Source organism: Acomys minous (assembly GCF_964271855.1).
Source record: "Acomys minous genome assembly, chromosome: 2".
Taxonomy (NCBI): domain Eukaryota; kingdom Metazoa; phylum Chordata; class Mammalia; order Rodentia; family Muridae; genus Acomys; species Acomys minous.
In genome coordinates this window covers 133374126-133401449 of record NC_140484.1, presented here as the reverse complement: position 1 = coordinate 133401449, position 27324 = coordinate 133374126, and the positions used below count along the sequence as shown (strand labels likewise).

The window sequence follows — 27324 nt, the reverse complement described above, 5'->3', positions numbered from 1 at the left end:
CTTGAAAACCCCAAAACACTTTTTTTTAATGTGTTGGGAGTAGAGAAATGGTTCCACTTGCTATACAAACATGAGGAACTGAACACAGATTCCCAGTACTCATGTAAAACTCCAAGTGCTGGGGAGATAGAGACAGGAGGATCACCAGGTCTTGCTAACCAGCTAGTCTAGCTGAATCAGTAAGCTCCAAATTAAATGAGAGGCACTGAAAAGCACTGAGGAAGACATCTCACACACACACACACACACACACACACACACACACACACAAGCTAGACTTAATCATTTCTGAAAACTTGACCAGCTTCCATTTTTATGAGATCTCATCAATTTTAATTTAGGTATCATCTCATAGAAATCACTAACAGAAACCAGATTCTAGACTAAATATCATTTTCCATACTCCTAAAACATCAATTCATTTTACTACATTACATTGAAGATACTTGCATCTCTGCGTCCCCACTCCCTTTCTTCCTCCCTTCTTTCCCTAGATGTCAAAGACATCAAACTTACAGAGATCTGTGTGCCTCTGCTTCCTGTATGCTAGGATTAAATGTATGTACCACTATGCCTGGCACCCCTTGCCCCCTGCCCTGCACCCCTCCCCCCTTCTCTCTCTCTGTCTCTCTCTCTCTCATTTGTTTTTCCAAGACAGGGTCTCTCTGTGTAGCCTTGGCTGTCCTGGACTCACTTTGTAGACCAGGCTGGCCTCGAACTCGCAGAAATCTGCCTGCCTCTGCCTTCCAAGTGCTGGGATTAAAGACGTGCGCCACCACCACTGGCATCACCTATCTCTCTTACACAACATTATATCCACGAGGTGTTATACTGACATGAAATTGTTCAATTAAATTAAAATTAATGTTCATAAAAGTTATAATTTTCCTTCCAAGAAAAATACACTTCATTTTTTAAAAAGGTGTCAAAAAATTAAGAAGAAAAATGGATACCAGCATCCTTCATATTGTTGACTCGTTTTTACGTATGTGTACATATGAGTACCTGTGTGTGTGCCATAAGGGCAAGCACCCAGAAAAAGGCCAGAAAAGGACATCACAACCCCTGTATCTGTAAGTGCCCAACACGGATACTGGGAATATAATTCAGATCCACTAGAAGAGCAGCAAAGCACTCTTAACTGCTGAGCTATCTTTCCAACCCCTTTTTATGTCATTTTATATTTGTACAAATATTTTAGATATTAAATCTGAATTGAATTATAAAAATCCACATTCATTTGACATGCTCTTTTTCTAACTGTCCCCCAAACTAAGCACATCCTTCTCCAGAAAAGGTTTGTGATAGTTTGTTTGTTTGTTTGTTTGTTTGTTTGGAGTGTTGTTTTTTGAGACAGTGTCTATGTCTTTCTGGCTGTCCTGGAGCTCACTATGAAGACCAGAGTATCCTTGAACTCCTGCCTCTGTAGGAACAAAAGTGTATACCACTAGGACTGACTAGCCTTGTAATTTTTTAAAAGCACCCATGTAACCTTCCTTTTTACAATGCCTAAAACAAAAGTTCTAGTAAATACTACAACTGCAAATTAATAAAAACCTTCCAGCAGCTCCCAAGGACCTGACAGTTACATTTTCCATCAATTCACAGAACTCACCTTAAATGCAGGCTGAAATATAGAAGCTAGTGACTAGCCGTGTAATTCCAGCCCAGCTCACTTGGCTCAGTGCTTGGCATTAGTGAGAAAGACCATGTACACTTTACACCTGGTGCAATTAAATAGCACACAAGGCAATATCACTTTACTCTGCTTCTACTGAACAGAAGAAAAAGATGGGGGTGTGCAAAAACAGTATAGTCAAGCATAGTGGTGTATGCCTATAATCCCAGCACTGCAGGGGCATGAAGAGCAGGAGTGTAAGGCCTGTCCTGGCTTCAAAGGAAATTCAGCACCAGCCTCCACCTTGTCTCAAAAACAAATCATTAATTTAAAGCACAAGTGCTTGAATACTCGGTAGTGAAATTCAAAACGGAAAAATATTACAGTTTCATATATTAAGCAGAATAAAGCCAGACACTATGGTGTATGCCTATACTCTCAGCACTTGGGAGGCTGAGGCAGGAGGACTGCTGCAAGATCAAGGTCAACCTGAGGAGTACAGAAAGCACTAGGACAGCCAGGGACACAGCAAACCCATGTCTGAGGAAAGCAAAAATGCATAAAGAAGCTAATAAACAAAATGCATTTATTTGAAGCAGCCTAGCAACAGACTGAGCCACAAAGCCTATCCTGTAATGATCTCCTGTCAGAACAGCACTTCAACTTTTTATTTGATAAGGTAATTCTACATATCACCTGATACTTCAGAATTGTATTAACTATTCTCACATTTCACTCTTTTAAGTTTCACAAATTTGATGAGGGAGAAAAGTCTTTTTGAAATCTGTATTAGATCCCGCTACACAGACTGGAGAACTGACGCTTACATAGGTCTTTCATCTATGGATTGGTATGTATTTCCACCTTAGTTCAAGTCTCCTTTTACAACTTCAGGAAGTTATTTTTTTAAATTCTTTCCATAAAGTTTTGGCACGGCACTTAAGATTTAATCTTGAGTGTCCTTTATGACTCAGCGTATTTACTACTGCTCTTATGAGCAGAATCATCTTCCTGCTACTTTCATAAGTGGCAGTTTCTAGTCTATATAAGCAATGTTCATTTTATTGTAACTAGCAACCTTGCTCAACTCTTAATAGTTCTCACATTTTGTTTCTATTCTCAGGTGAATCCACCTAGACAGCACTCACTGGGCTGTGCTTAGCATGTTTGCTTTGAGACAGGGCCTGACTACGTAACCAGACTGGCTTGGAACACCAGAATTACAGTCACGCACCTCCAGGCTTGGGTCCTTACTCTTTTTAAGTGACGAGAAATTCGACATCTCTTTTCCTAACTCTGTATTCTTAGTCACTGTTTCCTGTCTTCTGATATGGAGGAATGAATCAATCAGTATTCTTCAGGAGAAATAAAATGATCAAGATAAAAAGAAGATACATAGGTAAGTGGCAGATATAGATATACAGGGATTTGAGAATGTGGTCAATATAACTGGGGGTGCTGACAAGTCTGAAATTTGTTGAGCAGGCTGGCAGACCAGAAACTCAGATGGTAATTAATGTTGCAGCCTTGAAGAATTACTTCTAGAGGCTTTCAGCTCTGCTCTTAGTAAGGCCTTTCAAATGACTGAATAAGGCATACTACCTTCACTAAAGGTAATCTCTGCTATAAGTAAACTGACTATAAATATCAACCACACCCACAAAATTCCTTAATAACAACACAGAGGTCGGTGTTTGATTAAATAACTGAGTACTTAGTACAGCCTTGCCAAGCCTAGTAACATAACCACCACAGGGGGTTATATTTGTCTTGTCATGATCTTCATGAGAGACCTTCTAAAACATCATCAGTATAGAAACCTGCCAACAGACTTTTGATAGTCTTCAATACTATGCAGTACCCCCACTAACTTACGATAACTATTCATTTCCTATTACTTTTTTTGATAAGCTGAGGTTTTGGTTTTCTGAAATACTCTCCCTACATATCACGGTTGGCCTAGAAATCTCAACCTTCCTGTCTAGCCTCCTACATGATGACACTGAAGGCATGTGCAACCATACCATCTCTCCCAACTTTTTAAAACACATATTCTGTTGTGTGTGTACATGTGTTGGGTTTTTTTTTTTCTATTTGTTGAGCTGAGCACTAAATCCCATTATTATTAGTGTTTTTCTCTTTTCTGACAAATTCATTAAGCCAGGTATAGTGTGGTATAAACTTGTAATCCCAGCACTCAAGAAGCAGCAACAGTAGGGAGATCCTGAGTTTGGGGCCAGCACACGTTACAGTAAATTCAAGGCTGTCTAGGATATAAAGCAAGAAACCCAACCAAGCATGGTGGTGCACACCTTTAATCCCAGCACTCAGGAGGCAGAGGCAGGCAGATCTCTGTGAGTTTGAAGCTATCTTGGTCTGCAAATGAGTTCTAGGGCAGCCAGAACTGCTACATAGAGAAACTCTGTTTCAAAAAACCAAAACAAACCAAACAAACAACAATTTTTTTAAAATGCAAGAGATCCTGTTTCAAACAGTAAGAACTACACCATACATGGATATGGGGGAGTAGAAGAGAGGGGTGTGCACACGTTAGGATGTAATCATCTCGTATGTATTAGACCCATGCTATGTAAATATCCTGCACCTAGCCTTACTCCCCTTGTTACATACATCATTCATTGTTGTTATTATATACTTAGTAATTTTAAGTACTAGTTTACTTTAATGTTTTACAGGTGGTTTTGATTCAATTTAGTTCCCAAACACAAGCAAGAAGGTTAGAGGAAAGTAGGTAGGTAGACAGACAAATGTGAGAGCTTGGAAGATGGATGGACGGTTCAGCAATTAAAGTCCTTGCTGAGCAAGTGTAAGGACCAGAGTTCAGATCTCCAGAAAGCCACGTTGCTGGAAGACAGCATGGCAGGCACCTGAAGTCTAGATGACGCAGAAGGTAGAGACAAGGGATCCCTAGAGCATACCTCCTTACAGGACAAGCGACATCAACCAGCTCTGGGATTGACTGAGACTCTTGCTCAAGGAAGAAAGCAGAGCAACAACCAAGGATGACTCCCACCATACTCAAATACACATGATTCATATACATGCAAAAAGAACATGCATACATACACATGCACACCACACAAAAAATAAATGGGTAAACAGAATTTAAATTTTTAATAAATTAAGTAAATAATAACTATTAGCCCAGCATGGTGGCACACATCTGAAATCCCCACACTTGGAAGGCAGGCTCAGGATTGCCACAAGTTCAGAGCCAGTTGAACCTAGGAAGGAAGGAAGGAACGAACGAACGAACGAACAAACGCATGGAAGGAAGAAAGGAAGTTACTTACTAGAAAGAAATAAAATAACTTCACTAATACTAAGTAGAGGCCAAAAGTTAAATTTAGCAATAACTGCTACAAACATTTAAGACACATTATGTTTAATAGACATGCAGTAAAACATTTACCAATATTACTAGGTCTCTCAACTTTAATTTGGAAAGTAGGTAATATATTCACACAGTTCAAAATTCAAAACATGCAGAAAAGGCTATACAATAGAGTCTCGGCTGGCTGCCCTCATCTTCTAACCACCAAAGAGGAAAATCAAATACCACTAAAATATAATCCAGAGGACATACATACTCCAATTGTTTCTTTAGGACCACAGACATAGTCTTACTTTTTCATAATACCAAAAATAATATATTCTTTTGAATTGCAATTAATTTATTTCAAAACTCACAAAACAAAAAACATCTGGGTAACGAGACTCATACATGATTGGCAAAAAAGAGATCAAATGGAACACTAAAATAAAGCATGACGAAGCAATATACTAAAGCAAAATAAAATACCAGCTATCAGTCCACAAGCCAGTCCTGCCTTAACTGTGACCAAAATATCTGCAGCAGTAGAACAAAGGACAGAAATACAAGGTTATGCATCAAGTCATCCTCAAGATTGACACCAACAGCACAGAATGACAACTGCTGGATTCAAATGGGTATTTCAAGGATTTACAAAGGAAAACACCAACTTGCTATTACAGGCCTCTTCAGGTAAAACACTCCTTCACGCTTTATCCTTCAAGATTGAACTGACAATCCTCTGTTAATGAAGGGGAAATGATCCAGACAGGGACAACTCTAGTTCTTACTTGTCTCTCCTGACTTACTGTCCAGCCACTTCACTAACCTCTCACCTAAGAAGTAAAAGGAAGTAAATAAACTTGCCTATAGGGCTTTTATATAGACACTTCTGTAAACTATCGAAAGTCTAAAAGTGGCAAAATTTTTGACCACTCCTATATTCTAAAAGGAGATTCCTAAGAGCCGCACTGGCTTACTGGACACTACCTGAGGGAAATATAAAACCCTCCTTAACTTAAGATACTGAATTCAAAAGGTGTTGGGAAAAGATACAAATAGTTTAAATGGAATCCATAGTTCACAACCTGCTTGAGACAACCAGAATTCCAGCAATGTCCCCAGTAGTGTAACACCAACACAGTAATACTTTTATAGGGATCAATAACAGTAAATTGGAAATGGATCCCTGTGACCCGTTTTTGCCGAGCAGCAAATTGGGCAAAACAGCTATGTAATGAAAATCCTGTTGCTGGCATGGTTACCTTATTTCTTGGTGAAGACCCAACCTAGGATGGTCACATTATCAGTCACCCATGCAGCAGAACAAGAATGGACAAGTGAAACCAATACAGCCAATGAGATGCCATGCAAAGTCTACTGGGATTAGAGCCAGCTGTGACTTCGAGACTCATGGATTGAACAACTACTGGATTCTTGGACCTTCTGCTGGCAGACAGCCATTGTTGAAGTAGCTAGACACAGCCTGTAAGCCACTCTAGTAAATACTCTTTCTCTTTCTCTCTGTATATACAGATTCATCCTATAAGTTTTGTTCCTAGAGGATCCTGACTATTACATATAGTTAACTATGTGAATTTTTAAATCTTTTATATTTTCCTGTCTTCTACTTGATCTTCTCCTCAAAGACCACAGATTAAAAAAAGAAGAGAAAAATTTCCTCTCCAGATTTATGTTGTTTTTTCATTTTATTCTGAAAGAAATTTTAATGAGAAGCAATAATGATTGGTGAATGAACAAAGCTTCTAATTCCAGAAGCTGATACTCTACTAGTAATTTGTGAGATATCTACAGAACAGTGATTACATACATGTTATTTTATTTCCCAAAAGAAAAAAATGTTGCTGGTTAAATTAATGTAACACTTGATCATCTTGATTACTTGAAGTTTGTATTTATACTTATTATGAGAGCTCTTTTAAACTTATATAGTCATATTTATAAGATGTAATCAATTATCTTGTGCATAAAAGAAACAAATTGGTAAAATGCTTACATTCTACGTTGAACTCTTCTGAATCACTTTTTTTATTAAGTTTATTATTTGACACTCTCATATATATATATATATTATTTTCTGATTGGGTCACTTTTTAATTGAATATATGTACATGTTAATGTGGGAACAAGTGTTGCATGTACATGAGCACACATGCATGTGAAGGCTAGAGGACAGCCTCGGGGTCATTCTTCTGCAGCTACCCACTTTATCTTTTGAGACACTGTCTCTCACTGGCCTGGAGGCTTGCCAACTTAGCTAAGCTGGCTGGCCAGGGAGCCCCAGGGACTTACATATGTGTGACTGCCCAGTGCTGATCACAAGTGCACACCACCTCACCTAGCTTTTTGGATTCTGGAGACTCAATTCACAGAGATCCTCTTATCTCAGCCTCCTGAGTGCTAGGATTAAGGACCTGAACCATCACACCTAGCTCTGAATCACGGACAAAGCCCACTAGCTACAATATTTCCGGTCCAATCATTATCTGGGATTTTCATTCAAACCAATAGATACCTATTCTGCCATTATGTACACTAACAATGACAACTACAGCACAGCCAACTGTATCACAACAAAGATCATCTTAAGAAAATGTAACAAAAATGTGTTTCTTATTATTGATGAAATACAACTTCCTTTGTCATCTTAAGACTTTCTTCTCAGACTTCAATTTCACCTGTTAAGAGGAACTACTGGAACTGAACAACTGCTTGGTGTTTCACATCTCATTTAAGTTACAGTAAAAAGGTAAACACTGAGCTTTCCTTATATGTGTAAGGTTGGGGAAAGCTATGTAACTTGTTCAAGATTTTCCAGTGAGTTAAGAGACTAAGGTTGGGGAAAGCCGAGTAACTTGTTCAAGATTTTCCAGTGAGTTAAGAGGCAAAGCTAAGCTGCAATCTCTATTCTACCTTCAAAATGCTTATTCTTTGCATTACTTCAGCTATTCACAAAATGTAATACACACAGAATCATCTCACTGGGGTTTATAGCCCTAGAGTAGTGCACTTGCCTAGCATAGTCACTCTCCAGGTGGGAAAGCAGCTCAGTGGATGGAAAAAAAAAAAATAAGAAATGGGTTAATAATGCACAACTGACAAAAAAAAAAAAAAAACTTCAACAGACAGGACACATGATGAGTTTCTTGAATTAAAGCTCAAGAGACATAAATAAAAAAGACAATGCAGGGCCGGGGAGGGGACTCAGCAATTAAGAGCACTTGTTACTTTCAGAGGACCCAGGTTCAATCCCAGCACCCACATAATGGCTAGCAACCGTGTCTAACTCTAGTTCCAGATGAGCTAAAACCTTCTTCTGATCTTTGCAAAGACCATGTGGCTGCACAAATGTGGTGAGGAGACATGTGTCTGCAAAATATTCATACATATAATAATGGAAAATAAATAAATTTTAAAAAATAAACATTTTTTTAAAAGTAAAATAAATGTAAACAGTGGTGCAGAGGTAGTACACGCCTTTTGTCACAGCATTTGAGATTGAAGGCCAGCCTGATCTACAGAGTAAGTTCTAGGACAGCCAGAGCTACAGAGAAACCCTGTCTAGAAAAAAAAAGAAAGAAAGAGAGAAAGATTGATTAATTAATAATAAAAAACAAGTATAGCTGGGTGTGGTGCCACAAGCCTTTAATTCCATCACAGAGACAGAGGCAGAGGCAGACGGATCTCTGTGAGTTCAAAGGCAGCCTGGTCGACAGAGCCAGTTCCCGGACAGCCAGGAAAAAACCTTGTCTCAAACAAACAAACAAATAACCCCCCTCCAAAAAAAATAAAATAAAAAACAAGTATGATTCCAAAATTCTTCCTTCTATCATATGATGGCCTCCTAAGAATATTTGCTTTAAAAGTAGTTTTTAGTTTGGGTCTCTTTATACACTCATGTATCATCATGTGGATAAACCATTCTATAAAGCAAAGAACATAGGACCTAGTATTTAGAAACTTATTTGGTCTGAGGCCTTGGATGGCAGACTTTCAAAAAGTAAAACAGGCACCTTTAATCCCAGCACTTGGTAGACTGAGGTAGGCAAATCTCTATGAGTTCTGAGTTTAAGGCCAGCCTGGTCTACAAAGCACATTCCAGGACAGCCAGGGGGCTACACAAAAAAACCCTGTCTCAAAAACACAAAAACAAAACAAGCAAACACACACACACACACACACACACACACACACACACACACGGAAAAGTAAACAAATAATAAGGCTATGAATGGTGGCAAATGTCTGTAATCCTAGCATTCAAGAGGTAAAAGGGGAAGAATGACTGCAACTCTGGCATAAGATACACACCAAGTACCAGGCCAGCCAGGACTGTGTGGGGAGACTCTGTCTGAAAACAACAACAACAACAACAAAAAGTACAGTATGCTTGTTCACTGCTGACAGTAAATTTCAACAGGAAACGCATCAGCATGACATCTCCCCCAAAGAATGGAATGTCCCTGATTAACAACAAATGAGTTCTCTTTCCTTCTCATACTTCACTCCCAACACATGAGTTTCCAAATCCACCCCTGAAAGAAATGAGCAGAAGAAAGGGAGGACAGCAGCGGAAGACTGTTTCATAATCGGCCTCCTCCCCTCAAATTCCAGAAGGTAAGAAGGGGGTCAGGTGGGAACCTGCCACATCTACCACAAAATTCTCCTGCTTACATCTCATTCACTATATTTTAGGTTTGCCCTTTAGCATCTTTTAGAATCATAAAACCTTCACCTGTATAAATGGGGCGTGGTGCGCAGGCCTATAATGCCAGTACTAGGGAGGAGAGACCAGGAGGAGTGGGTAAAGGTCATCTTCAGCTACACAGAGGTCCCCAGGCCAACCTGGATTTGGGAGAGTTGGTCTCTCCTTCCCACACTGTCACCTATGGAACTCGAGTCACTAGGCTTAGCAAGAAGCATCTTTACCCACTGAGCTATTACAAAGGCTCATAAGAATCTTTCAAAAAACAAAAACAAAGAAAAACATTCTTACTACTCATTTATTTCTTTATATTATAAAGAAAAAAGGCTAGACATGACAATACATACCTAGAATCCCAGCAACTGGGAGGAAAATCAGGAGGATTCCATGAGTTCAAGACCAGCCTGGGCTACAGTATAAGATGCTATTTCAAAAACAATTTAATTTTTTTTTCAGTTGGGAGTTTTATAATATCTGAATAAACGGAAATTCTCTGAAATCCAAAAACTGTTAGGCAGACAATTTCTAAGTGTATTGGAAGGAGAGAGGGAGAAAAAGAACCAGAAGCCTAAATTGGTGTGTTAGCAGAAAATACTACTCAAGAGTAAAGAAACTGCTTTGAGATCCAACTTTCAATGTACTAAAAATCACCTGCTGCTAATACAAAGCTACTTCTGTACTAGCTTAGGTAGAAAGACACTGTGAAAAATAAGGTTGTCATCTATAATGAGATCTGGTGTCTTCTTCTGACCTGGTAGCTCACGTGCAGGCAGAATACTGTATACATAATAAATAAATAAGTAAATCTTTTTTTTAAAGGAAGAAAGAAAAATAAGGTTGTCACATCTGTAAGTTGGGATTAAAAGAAAATCAAATGAAATTAAAGTTTTTACGCTACTCATCTCCAAATAAATTAGTAGATATTCAACACTTGAAAATGCCTAACAATGGAGATGCAGGTGCTAATAATGTATTTACTACAACACAATACGTTTAACATGGCATATTAAAAAGCCATACAGTGCTGGGTGGGAGAGGTGCACACATTTAATCCTAGTAGAGGAAGGTGGATCTCTGTAAATTCAAGGGCAGCATGGTCTACAAAGTGAGTTCCAAGATAGCCAGAGCTAAAACAGAGAAACCTTGTCTTGAAAAAAAGAGTTTAAAAGCCACACATAATCTTACACTTTCTAAAGGTTTAAAGCAAAAAGGCCCATGCTTTTAATAGGTTCCCATAAGTTTGAATTAATAGAAGTTTCGATTTCATATGTATTGTTGTTTGTAAAAAAAACGATGCTTTGTAAATTGATAACTTTCAGTCTTTCTGTTTAACTATCCATTGCTTGGTCAACCATGCAACTTTCTGCCAACAAATCAAAAATAAGGATTTAATAATACAGATCTTAACTCCTTATCATGTATCGCTCTTTTATACTTCACAGTTTAAAAAACAAAAAACAAAAAACAACAAAAAAAAACCATGTATATGTATGCCTCAAAGGTGAAAAGGCAAACAGGCAGAAAAAAGGCTGGCATTTCACTGTCTCCAAATGCTTTGAATGGAATACTGACAGAAAGCCTTTGCTATTGTCACAATAGACAGTTAGACTCAAAATATCACTTTACAAAGCATCTTTTTTACAAACAATAATACGTATAAAATCCAAGCTTATATAAATATATGACATATAATATATATATATATACATACATACATACATACATACATACATACACACACACACACATTGAGCACGCCTCAAATTCATAGAGATCTGCCTGCCTCAGACTCCTGAGAGCTGGGAATAAAGATATGCCCAGCTCACAAGACAGACCTTGACTTCTATCGTTTCTAAACCCATAAATAGCTACTTGCTTATGCTAAGTAAACTTTGAAGCCAATCTATCACCCTAGTCTCGACTGCATGTGCCACAGCAGGCATGCGGAAGTCAGGGGACAACTTGCAGGAGTCAGTTCTTTCTACTACACAAAGTAGTAGTCCCAGGGATCAAACTCAGGCTGTTAGGCTTAGCAGCAAGTGACTCTACAGGCTGAGCCAACTGACAAACCTATGGTGAAGTGGGTTTTATTTTTTTTAATATTTATTTATTGTATGTGTATCCACCTTTTACCTGCATGTGTATGTTTACCACATGCATGCAATGCCCATGAGGTCAGAAGAGTTCACTGGATTCCCTGGGCCTCAAGATTCAGATTGTTGTAAGCCACCATGTGGTGCAGGAAACCAAAGTCAGGTCCTCTGCAAGAGTAACAAGTACTCTTTTTTTTTTTTTTCTCCCTTAGTTTTTCGAGACAGGATTTCTCTGTGTTATCTTGGCTGCCCTGGACTCTTTTTGTGGACCAGGCTGGCCTTGAACTCACAATGATCCACCTGCCTCTGCCTCCCAAGTGCTGGGATTACAGGCATGCGCCACCATGCCCAGCTCCTGACAAGTACTCTTAACAGCTGAGCCAACTCTCCAACCCTTGATTTGTTTTTCTTTTTCTTTTTTAGTTTTTTTTTTTTCTTTTTCTTTTTTTCTTTTCTGAGACAGTGTTTCTCTGTGTAGCCTTGACTGTCCTGGACTCACTTTGTAGCCCAGACTAGCCTCAAACTCACAGCAATCTGCCTGCCTCTGCCTCCTGAGTGCTGGGATTAAAGGTGTGTGCCACCACCGCCCGGCAAAACATTTCTGTAAAATACATTATTTGATTTTATTTTTAAGGAATTATTTATTTTGTGATATGTATGTATTATTGTGTGGTAGTTTGCCTGAATGTATGGACATTACATGCATAAAGTGTCCACCAAGGCCAGAAAGGGTGTCGGATCAGACAGAACTGAGGCTTCCAAAGGTTATAATCCTGGTGCTGAGAATGGAACACAGGCCGGTCCTCTACAACAATAACAAGTGCTTTTAACCACTAAGCCATCTCTCCAGCCTCTGGTTTTGCTTTTTTGAAAGATTTTAACAGTGTAGCTCAGGCAGTTTCCAAGTGGATTTGTTTGTTTGTGATTTTTAAAGCTTTTGGGGTTTTTTGGTTTTTTTTTTTGAACTACTCACTAAGTAGCCCGGGATGACTTTAAACCTCTGAAATCCTGCCTCAATCTCCCAAATGCTTAGATTAGAGATATGTGCTACCATGCCTAGCTCTTAAAAATGTTTATTTTGTTTCCTGAGTTTTTTGGGTTTGGTTTTATTTGAGATAGTGTCTCGCTATGTAGCTCTAGCTGACCTGGGACTACTCTGTAGAACAAGCTGGCCTCAAATTCAGAGAGATCCTCCTGCCTCTGCCTCCCAAGTACTAGGCTTAGAGGCATGATACATTACACCGTGCCTGGCTTAAAATATATAAAATGTATTCTTGTTTGTTTGTTTTTTGAGACAAGAGTCTCAGCTACATAACCCTGGCAATTCTGTAACTCACTATGTACACCAGGCTGTCCTCAAGCTCACGGAGATATGCCTACTTTCTGCCTCTCGGTGTCGGGATTAAAGGAATGTATCACCATGCCCAGCTTAAGACGTATGCTTAAGGACATTCATGGACACAGCTATCGTACTCCTGATATAGTATTTCCACAAAGGGAATACAGAGCTTTTCCTATTACATGAAACCATAGGAAATTTTTAGCTCTTTTATGTATTCTGTAAGTAGAAGGAAGTTCAAATATGTAGCAATATCTGGTGACACACGGCATAAGCACCTCATTTCACAAAATGTGTCAAACCAAAAGCATCTTTGAACCAGGGCAGACAAAAATTAAATCTCTTACCTCAGATATAGAGACAGAGAGGCCTAAAAGCATGTTTTAGCAGGTCACAGTATAGGCTACTTACAATTATATTGGAGTAAATAAGACTGCACTGATTCCTTTGAAACATTATGCTAACACCTAATGCACTACCAAACTCTGCATTTATATTTTTATTTATTGGGTTGGTTGGTTTTGGTTTTGGTTTTTGAGACAGGGTCTCATTCAGTAGCCTAATCTGGTCTGAAATTCACTATGTAGCCCAGGGTAGACTCACACTCATGGCAACTCTCCTGCCTCAGCCTCCCAAGTGATGGGATTATAAGCATAAACTACCATGCCCAGATACATCGTATATAATGAAGATATACTTTGCATCAAATAGTACAGTAATGGGGCTGTGCAAGGTGAAGATCAGAGTTCAGATGTCCAGCACACATGTAAAAGCAGGATGTGGTAAGGCTTGCCTAGAAAGTGACAGACAAGAAGATCCCTGACATCTGTTAGTCAGCCTGTCTACCTAAACCAATGGGCCCCAGTTCAGTGAGAGACCCTGAATCAAACAAGATGGAGAGGGGCCAAGGAGACGGTTCCATGGATAACGTGATTGCCAGGCATAAGGACTAGAGTTCAGGTTCCCCAGCACCCACATAAAGAAACCAAACAGACATGGCAATGTGTTTGTAGTCCCAGAGACAGAAGATCCCTGTGGCAAGCAGATTAGTTAGACTAGCCTAATAGGCGATCTTGGAGCTCAGCAGGAGAACCCACCTCTCAGAAAATAAAATGGGAATGATTGAGAAAAACACCTGACAACAACCTCTGCCCTTTATAGACAGACAGGCAGGCAGGCAGGCAGGCAAACACACACACATGCACACGCACACACAATTAGTTGAAAAACAACTGATGAAAATACCCATCAACTTCTCTCTCCTGCACAGTCACAACACACATGCGTGTGCGCACACACGCGCACATTGTGGTGGTTTGAATAAGAATGGCCCTCCATGGGTTCACATATCTGAATGCTTATACATCAGGGAATAGCACTACTTGGGAGAGATTAGAAGGTCTGGCCTTGTTGAAGGAAGTCTGTCACTTGTGGGGGGGGGTTGGGCTTTGAGGTTTCAAAAGACCAAGCCAGGCCCAGTGTCACTCTTTTCCTGCTGCCTGTGGATTCAGATGTAGAACTCACAGTCACTTCTCCAGAACCATGTCTGCTTGCATGCCATCATGCTCCTGACCATGATGACAATGGACTAAATCTCTGAAACTAAGCAAGCCCCAGGTAAGTGCTTTCCTTTATAAGAGTTGCCATGGCTATGGTGTCTCTTCACAGCAATAGAACACTGACACACATACATGTATACATGTATACATAACGCATAAGCAGGATATAATGGTACCTGTCTGAAATCCCAGTACTCATTAGCAGAAATGGGAGAATAACTGGTCTACATAGCAAGTTCCAGGCTGGTTAGGACTATATTGTCTCAAAAACATAATATAAGTAAGTAATAAAAATTGTGCACATACAAATAAAGACTTAGCCTCTGACTTTAAAGAATTCACATGCGTGAAGTATCCAAAACCATGCAAAATCAAAATCTTCTGTGATCTCAAAATAATTAACTTTCAACAGTAATGGTAACCAGAACTGTCAGGTTAAAAAAAAAAAAAGCAAAGGAGATGGGTGGGGTGGCTGGTACACACCTAATCCCAGGCCTCAGGAAGCAGACAGGTAGGTGGACTGGTCATAAATATAAGGCCAATCTGGTCTACAGAGTAAGTTCCAGGCCAGCCCAGGTTCCATACCAAAAACCTAAATGAAAATGCCAAAAAAGAAAAAGAGGGAGACCACAACCGTAGAGAATACAGATAATCAGATTCCCAAGTGGCCAAAAGAGAAATGATGCAGAAAATGGTAATAATTAAGTCAAGAAAAGAAGCCTGCAGCCATTGTACTATGACAAGGTATTGGGTCTTTACCTACAAGGTCACAGAAAGAGGAACTGATTACGATGTGGAAGATGGACTAATAAAGAAGGTAAAGAAAGGAAAATGTGAAGATATTGTTATGATGGTTAGGATTATAATAATAATAATAATATCGTTATAATAATGCAAAGCAGAATGGACAAATGAGAAAGAATTCAAACAGTAGCAAGACAACTTAGCTTAATATATGTTGCATCTGTATGTACTGTCCTTTGATCATCATAACCTTTAAACATGAAAGTCACTATTGCCAATTTATAAATGAGAAAACTGAAGTTTGGAAAGATTAAGTTAGTTTTCAAAAGTCAGCATGACTAAGAGGTAAAAGAGTTTGGACAGAAATCCAAGACTGAGTAACTCTCATGTCCAGACTTCTGACAGTAAGCGCTTGTACTATAGTGCAAACAATATGAGAAAAGAGTACAATTAAAAAATCCTTAGCCAGGCATGGTGACACACTCCTGAAATCCCAGCACTGTGGGAGGCAGAGGCAGGCAGATCTCTGTGAGTTCAAGGCCAGCCTGGTCTCAAAGTGAGTCCAGGACAGCCAGGGCTACACAGAGAAACCCTGTGTAGAAAAAACAAAAGATAAATAGATAGATAGATAGATAGATAGATAGATAGAAGAAATCCTTTGAAGACACCATAAATGGCACTTCATGACCACTAACTTTTCTTTCCCGAAATCCTTCTGAAAAGTATTATTTCTTTCCTCTAGAAATGTCTACTGAATTACTTGGGTGGGCTTAACAGATGTCTAAACCTGAACTTTTAACCACATCAAGTTCTAGTATCTTACAAAGGAATTTTTTTTAATCCAAAACTTATTTGTGGGAGCTGCGAATGTATCTCAGTGGCATAGCACATGCTTAGTGTGCACAAGGCCTTGGGGTTCAATGCCCAGTACCACTTAAAACAAATACCCATGCTCTCACCACGAGGCCATAGGAAGAAAACAAAACAGCAAGGTATAGAAAGAGAAACAAGAAGCTACAAAGATGGGTTGGTGGCTAAGTGCACTTCCTGATCTTCTAGAAGAGCTGAGCTCAGTTCCTAGCTCCCACATCAGGAGGCTTATAACGGCCCGGCAGCTCTAGCTCCAGAGATTCAACACCCCCATCTGGTCTCCATATGTATCTATATTCACATGGCACATGCACACGCGCGCGCACACACACAAAATCTAAAGAATTATTTTAAAAGAGAAACAAATTTAGAATTAAACAACAGTTTCTAGTCAGAAGAACAATCCTGGTATATTCAAAATGAATGAAATGTATTTATATACCTTAGAAATCCTAGAAAGACATGCTCATAAGAAGTGTCTAAAGTAAGCATGGCAGTAGGGGAGGAGGGGAAGAACACTTTTTAAAATCTTTTGGAGGCCTGGTGTGGTGGCGCACGCCTTTAATCCCAGCACTCGGGAGGCAGAGGCAGGAGGATCTCTGTGAGTTCAAGGCCAGCCTGGTCTACGAAGGGAGTCCAGGACAGCCAAGGCTACACACAGAGAAACTCTGTCTCAAAAAACCAAAAATAAATAAATAAAATAAAATCTTTTGGACATGAACAGCTTAGTTATACAAAACATACATAATTTTATCCTAAAACAATATGACAATGTTTTCAATGAAACATGACGTTAGGATGCTATGGGGAAAATAGCCAACTGATGGTTTACAGATTTAATTCCAATTTGATAACTATTATAAAAGAAATGGAGCTACTCTATTTGAATATGAAAATTATCTTTTATCCTTTACAAAAACATTTGTTGAGCTGTCAGTTTGTACTACAGGATTGTTAAATAAGTGGCAGGCTAGGCATAGTGATGCACGCCTTTAATCCCAGCACTGAGAGACAGAGGGAGGAGAACCTCGGTGAGATCCAGACCAGCCTGGTCCACACAGTGAGTTCGAGAACAGCCAGTACTACAGAAAAAAAAAAAGGAGAAGGAGTGAAGAAGGGAGAAGGAGGAAGAGAGGGAGGGAGGGAGGGAGGGAGGGACAGGGAGAAGGGGCACAACTTTAATCCCAGCAGGAGGCAGAGGCAAGTAGATTTCTGAGTTGAAAGCCAACTTGGTCTACAATGAAAATTCCAGGACAGCTAAGGCTACACAAAGAAACCCTGTCTCAAAAAAACAAATATAGATAGAAGTAATTCCTACTTTCTGAATATATATATATATATATATATATATATATATACATATATATATACACATACATATATATATATACACATACACACACATACACACACATACACACACACACAGGGTTTCCTTACATAACCTAGGCTGGTCTAGAACTTGTGCTCCTCCTCCTCCTCAGCTTCCAGTGTGCTAGGATTACTAAAATTTCATATACATGGCAACATGTCCATCTTACTATTCTCAGTTATAACATTCATTTTCACAATGTTAGTACAATGTCTTATCTATTAAATTCAGAGTTCCCCTGATTATGAATATAGGTAGCTTTCCTAAAACATGACAAATAGTTTTCACTAAATTTCACATTCAAAGACAAAGTTACACTTGCCGTGTTTTAACAAATAGTGCTGGTATAGTGTCATCTGGGGTGACTGGCTCATCCCCGATATTAGCCATTACCCACAAGGGTTAGCTTAAAAGTCTGTGTAGAATTATTGAAGCCAATAAGTAACAACTCTGTGGGAAGGTGTAAGAAGTCCCAGTTGAGTGCTACAAACTGACTGACAGACTCTCAAGGCCTTTACTTTTCAATAGTATATGTACATTGAGCAAAAGTTTGCATGGTGTTAGTTCCAGTTCTAATTTCCAGCTGAGTCAAAACTCTACAGCCTGAAAGCAGGAAATCCCAAAGGAAATTCCATCATCAGATCCCGGGGCTTGGCAACTCAAAGGTCTGGGCAGCAGATACAGAAGTTCTCCAACTCTTCACTGTAATCTTACCTCATATCTTCAAGTAAATCACATTCTGCTTGATGTTTGGCTTGAAGTTTTGTCATCTGCTCACCTTGAATGTTTTTCAGTTCTTGTGTAACTTTCACCTAAAACATATTTATGAAGGCTTTTTACTACAATTTGAACAAAAAATTACTTAAGGACAGTTAGACGACAGTGTTTGTATACTTCTAGTGTTCCTCTCCCTGAAGAACAAAAAGTTCGTATTTGCCACATAATTTTATTACTTACCTATGTTTAATGAAGAAAAAATAGGCAAAGAATAAAAAACAGAGGCCCAATAAAAACTCACAAGCATAAAAATTTCATTTTAAAGGAGTGTAAACTATCATTCTTCTCTTTCTTTCCAAAGATACAGACATTAACCACCAGGAGCAGTACCTATTACCTAGCGACTGAAATTTACACAATCATGAAATAATATGCATAACTACATAAAATATTCCATAATGGCTGCAAAAAAAAATACACGCCTCAAAATGATGCCCTCTACTCTGACAACGCATCAAATCACAATCTCGTTCTCACAAAGGAGAACGCAAAAGTGACCTTCCAGCATATGCAGGGCTTTTAAACTAACCCAGCGAGCCGGGCCAGGTGGCAGCCCACTTCAGATAGCAAGACCCGCCAAAGCCAGCTGGCCGGAGCCACCCCGACCAGGCCAGACCCAGGGGGCTCCAATTGGTTTGTGATTATGGTGGAATCCCGACCACCAGCGCAAAGCTACATGGAGAGGTGGGGTACACGTGCAGGAGGAAGCGGATTGAGAGTATGGGTTAACTGGAGAAAATTCAAATTAAGAAAAGAAAAAAAGGAAACAGATTAGCTACTCATTGGGCAAAATGTTTGCCCACAAGCGGAGGATAGGATATAACTGCCTCTACCCAATGCTCAGAGTAGATACCTAGTATCCATCTAAAAGATTTTTAAAAGACAAGGACACAGCCTTAGCTGCCAGGAAAGGTGGCGAAGGGCGCAGCGGGGAAGCTGCTGGCAAGCCCCAGAGCACCCGTCACTGCCACCCAGGCCATCCAAACCCCAACCATAGTGTTCAAGCCACGCGTCGCCAGGTCCTGGAAGCTCCACCGTTTCCCTGGACCCCTAGCCCGAGGCGGGGCAAAAGCCCGGGGTGGGGGTGGGGGGCGGGTTAGGCAGGACCCGTCAATCCTTAATTTGCTTTCCTTTGGGGTGGGAGGGCGGAGACCGTTCCAACTTCTTTTCGGCAGCCCCGTGGGAAAAACAGGCCAAATCTTGGGGCTAGACTTGAAACAAGTCCCCCACCCGCAAATGTGCCAGTGGGTGGGGTGTCGACAAGCGACTGGGACGCTCGAACCCGGAGCAGACTAAACAATCCCACACGCACAAGGCTCTGAAAATCTGCAGGGGCTCCCCCCCCCCCGCCTCTTCTCCGTGCAGCCCCGAGAACGCACTTTGCACTGGACAGCACTGCCATGCAGACAGACACACACATGCATGCCCGAAAAACTCTAACGAACGTCTGGGGGGGAGGGAGGTGTCCTCCCTAGTACAGGGCATAAGCACTGGCCGCCCCTCCGTCGGTAAGACACCCCAAGCACGCGACCCCCTGCCTGGAGCGGGCGGCAACTCAGTGACAAGCCAAGAGGCGAGAGCGGTCACGGCCCCTTGCGGGAAGGGGGAGGGGGCGCAGCGGTCGCCCCAGCCGCGTTCTTTGTACGCACCACCACCACCCCCAAATCTCCAAAGCGCCCTTACCTTCCTCGGCGGCGGCTGCATGATGCTGAAGGGACATCAATCCTCCGCCCACCCCCCGACGGCGGCGTTTAAAGGACTGTGAGGGTGAAGAGGGCTGGAGGGAAGGGGGCCGCCCAGCGAGCCAGGGCGCGCGCTTGTGTGTGAAAGGAGAGCCGGAGGAGGACGAGGAATCGCCCCGGAGGCTGCGAGGCAGGCAGGCAGGCAGGCGGCAGGAGCACTCGGGTCGCAGCGAGTGTGGAGAGAAGGAGGAGGAGCGCCGGGAAGGCCTGGGGCCCGGGCGGCCCGGGGGGTGTGTGAGGGAAGGAGGCGGGGACGGCCAGGGGGCGGGGGCCGGGAGCGGGGGGCGCTGGGGGGCTCGCGGCTTGCGGGGCGGCTGAGGAGGAGCGGCCGCCTGGTCCGCGCTCGCCGCCTGCCGCGGCTCGGCTGCAGCTGGCTGACGCGGCGACCCCCCACCCACTCGGGCAGCCCGGCCCTCGCGGTGCCCAACGCCCCCGCCCGGCCCGAGAAGGAGGAAGGCGGCGTCCTAGCGCTCCCCGCTAGGGCTCCGCCAACCATTCAGGCCGCGGGAATTTCCGGCCCCGGCGCGCGCCACAGCGCCCCGCTCCGGCGGTAGAGGGAAGCGCTGCTGGCCACCGCCTGCTTCGGCGGGGAGCGAGGCCGCGCCACGGGGCTCCGGATCTCCGGTGTGAGAAGGGCGGAGGGGTGGGGGAGAAACTTAATGGATTGGTCGGAGGAGGGGAAGGGTGGAAACGGGAGCGAGGACTTGAAAAAATACCCCGGTTCCCTCTGGTGGTGGAACGTTCCGGACGCTTCCCCTCCTCCCTCCCCCAACACCAAAGAAGCAGCTGGGGGCTTCCCGCGCGCCTTCCCGCCAGCCCGTAGGGGCGCGCGACTCCTACCGGGAGCGCGCACGTGGGCGGGAGAGGACTCTGCGCCGACGCACGCGCACAGGCCGCCCCCGCCTCCTGCTTGCGTCGGTGGCTGCACCATTTGTGTGGGAATTTGGCATGAGTAGAGGGGACTATGCTCACAGTAGGATTGTTTGCAGTGAAAAGGGGGTAGCGAGGAGAATTCCGGATTGTGGCTTCCCCTCAGTCCCTCAGGGTACCCACCCTCCTAGTCAGCTAGAGGGTCGCTGAAAAACTGAGAATTTATAAGTCCTTTTACAACTGGCCGCAGGTGCCAAACCTATGCCTTTGGAGGAGAACAGGTGGAAATAACATAAAATTGCCAGGCAAAGGAACGAATGGCTCTCTATCACAGAGCACTTAGCCAGAGATCGTGGGGTCGACTGGAAAAATCTCTTGAGGCAGGCGCTCCCATATCACAAATATGGTGTCCACAGAGGAGTGGCGCTGGTCTCAAGGTCACGTGGCCTGGCTAGACTCCGGGAGTGAGGAAGGGTTCTATGGGTTATAAAGAAGCAAGGGCTGTTAGAGCCCATGCCTAGCAGCCTGAGAGGCCCTGGCTTCATCACCAGCATGGCAGAGGAAAAGAATAGTTGGAGAATAAGAGCCGTAGGGAGACGGGAAGGGCCCAGGAGGAACCCTCTGAAGGAACTAGGAAGCCTTCTCGGTCAGCCCACTTTGCCTGTCCTGAGCTGGTTGGATGAACTCCACCTCATCTGCCGGTGACAGTGCTCATTCTCAGCATGGTCCCCATGGAGCATCTTCCGGCTCTGTCCAGACCACCTGAGGAGGGTGGTCAGGCTCCCTTGGGTTGCTTGGAGTAGTAGAAAACCATCTTCCTCGTTCCTCACACTTGCTTTGAGCCACAGATCCACACATAGCCCCAGTGTGAGCTGGATCTCACACACACACACACACCCCGAATACAGAACTCAATACAGAATAACTGTTCTCAGAAACACAGTTCAGGCCAAAAAGGAAGTTCAGTGAGGCCTGAGTAGACCAGGGTGACTTGCCAGATAACCTATTGGCTCTGTGGCCAGAAGATGGAGAAGCTTGGACCCAGGTGCTTGAACATGGAGTTTACCCACACTCTTGTGTGGGGAAATAACATCGGTGTCAGAACTCTAGAGCTGTGTATAAATGAGAAAACCTGCTCTGCTGTTTCCTGGAAGCCATTCGCCACCTGTGTCCTCAGTCAGAGCAGGGAAGGCCTGAGGCAAGGGCACAGTGGATAGGTACCCAGAGTCCTGACCACCACCGGAGGGCAGCTACTGGAGGTCAGGAGATGAGCCTGTTCTCAGCCTCACACTGGGCCTCGCTTGACTCCTCCAGCTTCTGTTTCCTTCCTTAACAAAATGGAGGTATAGCAGGGCGTGGTGGTGCACCCCTTTAAATCCCAGCACTTAGGAGGCAGAGGCAGGTGGATCCCTGTGAGTTCGAGGTCAGCCTGGTCTACAATGCTAGTCCAGGACAGCCAAGGCTACACAAAGAGACCCTGTCTCAAAACAACAACAAAACAAAACCAAAATGGGGGTATAAACTGTTCTTGCAGGCATGCGGTACTACTTAGAATTTCTCCTGGCACGTGGCCAGTACTCAAAAGTCCAGTCATTCCCTCATTCATTGATAAAATATTTGCTGCCCCCCTACTTTATGTGTCGCTTACACCAAGCACTAGGATGTGGAAGTGAGCACGGCAGAACCACCCACGTGGAGTTCCAAACTACAGCGCCTGCCCAGATGTCCTGGCGGCAGCAGGTGCCTGACCAAGGTTTGCCAAATGCTAGTCCTGAGGGCAGCTGCTGTGGCTCAGGGGTTACCCTCCTCCACCTCCTTGAAAGTGAATACTGAGGACATAAAGTTTCTGGGTGTTAGAAGATTTGGTATCTAGTCTAGACTACTGATCTGCTGGGCACTGAATGGATATCGGGGCCCATTATAGCATACGGTAAATGATCCTATACGTGGTGTGAAACATCTATTAGTGTAATCTCAGCACTTGGCAGGGTGAAGCAGAAGGATCTCAAGGCAGCCCAGTTTATCTACAGGGATCCTGTCTCAAATAAATACATAAATGTAACAGAAAGAAAAGGGGGCTGGGGAGTAGGCTCATCAGTTAAGAGCATTTGTTGCTCTTGCAGAGGACCAGGGTTCAATTCCCAGCACCCACAAAGCCTCTCACTAGTGACTGTAACTCCAGTCCCAGGGGAATCCAGTGCCATTTTCTGGTTTCTGCCAGCCTCAGGCACACACCTGGACCACACACATATAGGTAGGCAAAACACTTGTACGCCTAAAATAATAAATCTTTTTTTAAATTTAATTTGCAAATGTGCCTTTTTTCAAATCCTAAACTTCCTTAAGGTTTATGTAACCTTATGTAACCTTATGTAAACAAGCTAATGTTTACAATAACCCCATGACATACTATTATGGTCTTCATTTCTACAGATAAGGACCCAAAGACCCACAGGCGACAAGTGACTTGCCCTGAAGTGATGGGTTTGGATCCAGAACCCAAATCCTTCTATTATGCATTGTCCTCCATGAAGAATATTTAAAGGAATCAGGATATTTCTCTCCCCGTATGATGAGTCAGTCTTTATTATCACCTTGACTGGATTTGGAATCTTCTGGGAAACACACCTCCAGGCATGTCTCTTAAGGTTGTTTCTAGAGAGACTTAGCTAAAGAGGAAAGGTCCACCCTGAGTGTGAACCACACTAACCCGTAGACTGGGGCCCAGGGTGAATGCAGAGCAGGGGGAGGAGGAAGCAGGCTGAGGGGCAGCCTTAATCGTTTACTGACTCCTGCTCACTCCCACTGACTTCCATGGTGACCTGCATCCCCTTACAGCATAAGCCAAGATAAACCCTTCTTTGCTTAAGTCGCTGCTATCGGGTGTCACGTCACAGATCCAAAAAGGTAACTAATGCCTCCAGGAATAAAGCAGACTTGGGAGCATAAAGTAGGGGATGGTGCAAGGGGTTCCTATGATCTGTGGATGCCTAACTTGAATGTACCTCTTCCGACAAGTATGGGGACTTGAAGAGTTTTGCTTGTTATATAAGTAAGAACAAAGCTACCAGGAAAATCCCTTAGGTTATTGAAGGGAGATCTACAGAGCAGCATGCTCTGTGCCCTCAGAGACAGAATTAGTACAGATCTCTTTGGATCTCATGAAGGTTTTTCAGGCAGACCAAACCCCTGGGGGCTATACAACAGGTACTGGCTCCTTTCCACCCGAGAGACCACGTGTGGAATCCTTACTGTGGAAAGAAACTATCACCTAGTGCTTGTTCCTCCGCGCTCCAGACGTTGAAATGGGCATGCTCTTTGCATTGCTTTCTGCTCTTACGATGTCTCCTCATAGTACATATGACCCCATTTCCACAGACTGAGGCTCACACATGAAATGAACTACCCAGGGTCTCAGAGCCAGCCCTGGTCTCTGGATCCCTCTGACTCCAGAGCTGTAGTAAGCACATGGACGAGGGTGACTGAAAGTCAGAACCAGGATTAAAAGCTGGCCTGGTGGAGGTCAGATCCCCTGATATTCTGGATAGTTCCTGGAAGCAAAGTATACAAAAGTCCTTTTGTAGCCGGGCGTGGTGGCACACGCCTTTGATCCCAGCATGCAGGAGTGGATCGTTGTGAGTTTGAGACCAGCCTGGTCTACAAAGCGAGTCTAGGACAGCCAAGGCTACACAGAGAAACCCTCTCTTAAAAAAAAAAAAAAAGTCCTTTTGTGGCTACACCTAAATAGGTGCTCTCCTGTCCACCTTCCCATGCTGCACCAAGACACAACAGGCACACAAAAGCACATGATACACAAGCATGTACACACACACACTCCCACAGCCCTTTCCACTTCCTTTCTTCTCTGTCATTATCCTCCAACCTTGGCGTGAGCACCTCAGGAATTTTTGACAGAGCATCCAGATGCTGGTCATTCCTGCCTGGGCTTCACCAAGCCCAACTGAGGGCACTGCTGAAGATGCTTGGGCTTGAGGACCACTTTCATTCACCTCATCCTACCTCGGCCACCTTTCCTTCCCCCACTGTCCTCCTTCACTCTTCTCTGTGTAGATTCCCTCACCACAGCCCTCCAGTCATACCTGTCTTATCTAGGCAGCTCTCAGGACAGACTCCTAATCCAGCCACCAGAAAAGGGAGGGGTTTCCCCTGCAGCACACAGTGAATTGGTAGCAGAACCAAGCCCTGGATCCCATGCACTGTTCCTCAGCAAGTTCCTTATTCTGGGCTTAATCACAAGTAGGTCTCTGAGGGTGAGACCAGGCCTCTGTCCCAAAGAGCTCCTCATCCCAGTGCATAACCAGAGGTCACAACAGTGATTGGGAAATGTGAGGCCAGGAATGTCTGCGGCCTGGTCCTATCAGATGGTAGAGGAGATTTAAGCCCAAAGGCATGTCCTTTAGCAGCAATCAATGGAAGAAGGCATGACCTAGTCATTTGGGGCTCTTGCCTATGACAAGCCAGAGCATAAGGACAGGAGTGTCAACCCCAGGGCTATCTTTGGAGTTGACAGACACATGATTTTGAAATTAGGAGACATGAAACTAAAGTTCTCACCTTATCTTTGTTAGGTGCTTGTTTCCAGGCATGTCACTTCAGCCTTGGTTTCCATTTCTGTGAAATGATAACAGATTTTTTTTTTCTCCCGTCTCCCTCTTACGGGGACTGCTGTGCAGGCTAAATGAATTGTCAGGTATATGTAATATATAAAGGGCTGAGTAGGCATGTAAGCCGGTGGCTGCCAGTCTGGATGCAACAGAGAAGGCTGAGTGACTGTCTATGCCGGGTACCAAACAGAGCTTCCACCAGTAGTTGCACTGTGATTACAGCTCTGAAAACCAGGTATCAAGGCATAGAGCAGCCGGGTGGGCGGAAGCATGATAATTCAGTGATCATGATCAAGGAAAACATTTCAGTTAGGTGGCATGTTCCCTCTCCTGCCTCTCTCTGGGTCCTTGACACTCTGAAAGCTGTTTTCTTTAATGGCTTCCCTTGTTCTGTGAAAGGGGAGAGCGGATGGTAGCAGAGTCGTGGCGAGAATGAAACGGGACTGTTTATACAAGTGCTTCCAATTGTGCTGGCCCAGGTTGTTCTAGTTCTGTTGTGGGGGAGCAGGAGGAGGAGGAAGAGGAGGAGGAGGGGGCTAGGCTGGCAAGATAGCTTGGTGGGTAAAGGAGCCTGCTGCCAAGCCTGACGACCTGAGTTCGATCCCCAGGCCCCACATGGTAGAAGGAGAGAACCCAACTATGACAGGTTGTCCTCTGACCTGCACATGCATGCTGTGCTTATAAAACATGTTTTGTTTTGTTTTTTTAAACTAAGGCCAGTGTAGTGGTGCATGCCTAATCCCAGCACTAGGAAGTTAAAGGCCATCCTTGCTAGTACATTTCTGTAAAATCCCTGCAGTTGGGAGGTAGAGGCGGGCAGATCTCTGTAAGTTCAAGGCCATTCTGGTCTACATAAGGAGCTTCAGGCCAGCCAGGACTACAAAGTGAGGCCATGACTGAAAGTGAATAAATAAATAAATCATAAAAAAAGAATCCCCCTGCCTGGAGAGGTGGCTTGTGGTTAAGAGCACTGGCTGCTCTTGCAGAGGACACAGGTTCAGTTCCCAGCATCCACATGGTGGCTCACAGCCATCTATAACTCTAATTTCAGGTTATCCAAGCACAAAAGTGGTCTCAGCCATACATGCAGACAAAACACCTACACACATAGATTTTAAACATATAAATAAGCCAGACATAATGGAGCACCCCTTTAATCCCAGCACTCAGAAGGCAGAGGCTGATGAATCTCTGTGAGTTCGAGGCCAGCCTGTTTCACAAGTGAGTTCCAGGACAGCCAGGGCTACAGAGAGACAGTGTCTCAAAATAAAAATAATAATAATAATAAATATTTTAAAGGTTTTTTTTTTTTTAATTTCCATGGGGGAAGATTAGGCCCTACTAGAGTGCTAGACTCGCCTGTCTCTTGCTGTGGGCACCTGAGAAGTCGGCTTCTCCCTCAGGTAGGTTTCTTGTCTGTGATACCAGGGTTCTACTAAGAAGCTATTCCAAGGCCCTGCCTGGGAAGCATAGGCCCTTCCATGGAGAGGGTACCTCTCAAGCTGAACTGGAAGAGAAGACTCAGGCAAGGACCAAGGACCAAAGGAGAAATATGGACCTGTGGGATAGGGACAGAAGATGGGGGAAGTGGCAGCATTGTCAACTCTATAAGCTGCCTTGTGAAGGAAATGGGCCCTTTCCAGCTTAGGAAGCCT

At 43.4% G+C, this 27324-nt stretch overlaps 1 protein-coding gene across 2 annotated transcripts in view; it reads right to left on the bottom strand.

Annotated features, from left to right (window-relative positions):
* The window catches only part of FCHSD2 (FCH and double SH3 domains 2), a 177616-nt gene extending 156610 nt beyond the window's left edge, over window positions 1–21006 (bottom strand). Inside the window, exons 1-2 of one of the 2 annotated variants that reach the window (XM_084772004.1) lie at window positions 20116–21006; window positions 18370–18467 (exon numbers count right to left, since the gene is read on the bottom strand). In XM_084772004.1, coding sequence (XP_084628130.1) covers window positions 18370–18467; window positions 20116–20136 — 119 coding nt within the window. In that variant the 5' untranslated portion in view covers window positions 20137–21006. The remainder of the gene's footprint in view (window positions 1–18369; window positions 18468–20115) is intronic. The other variant, XM_084772005.1, reaches the window with a different exon arrangement.
* Between the last annotated feature and the right edge of the window lie 6318 nt (window positions 21007–27324).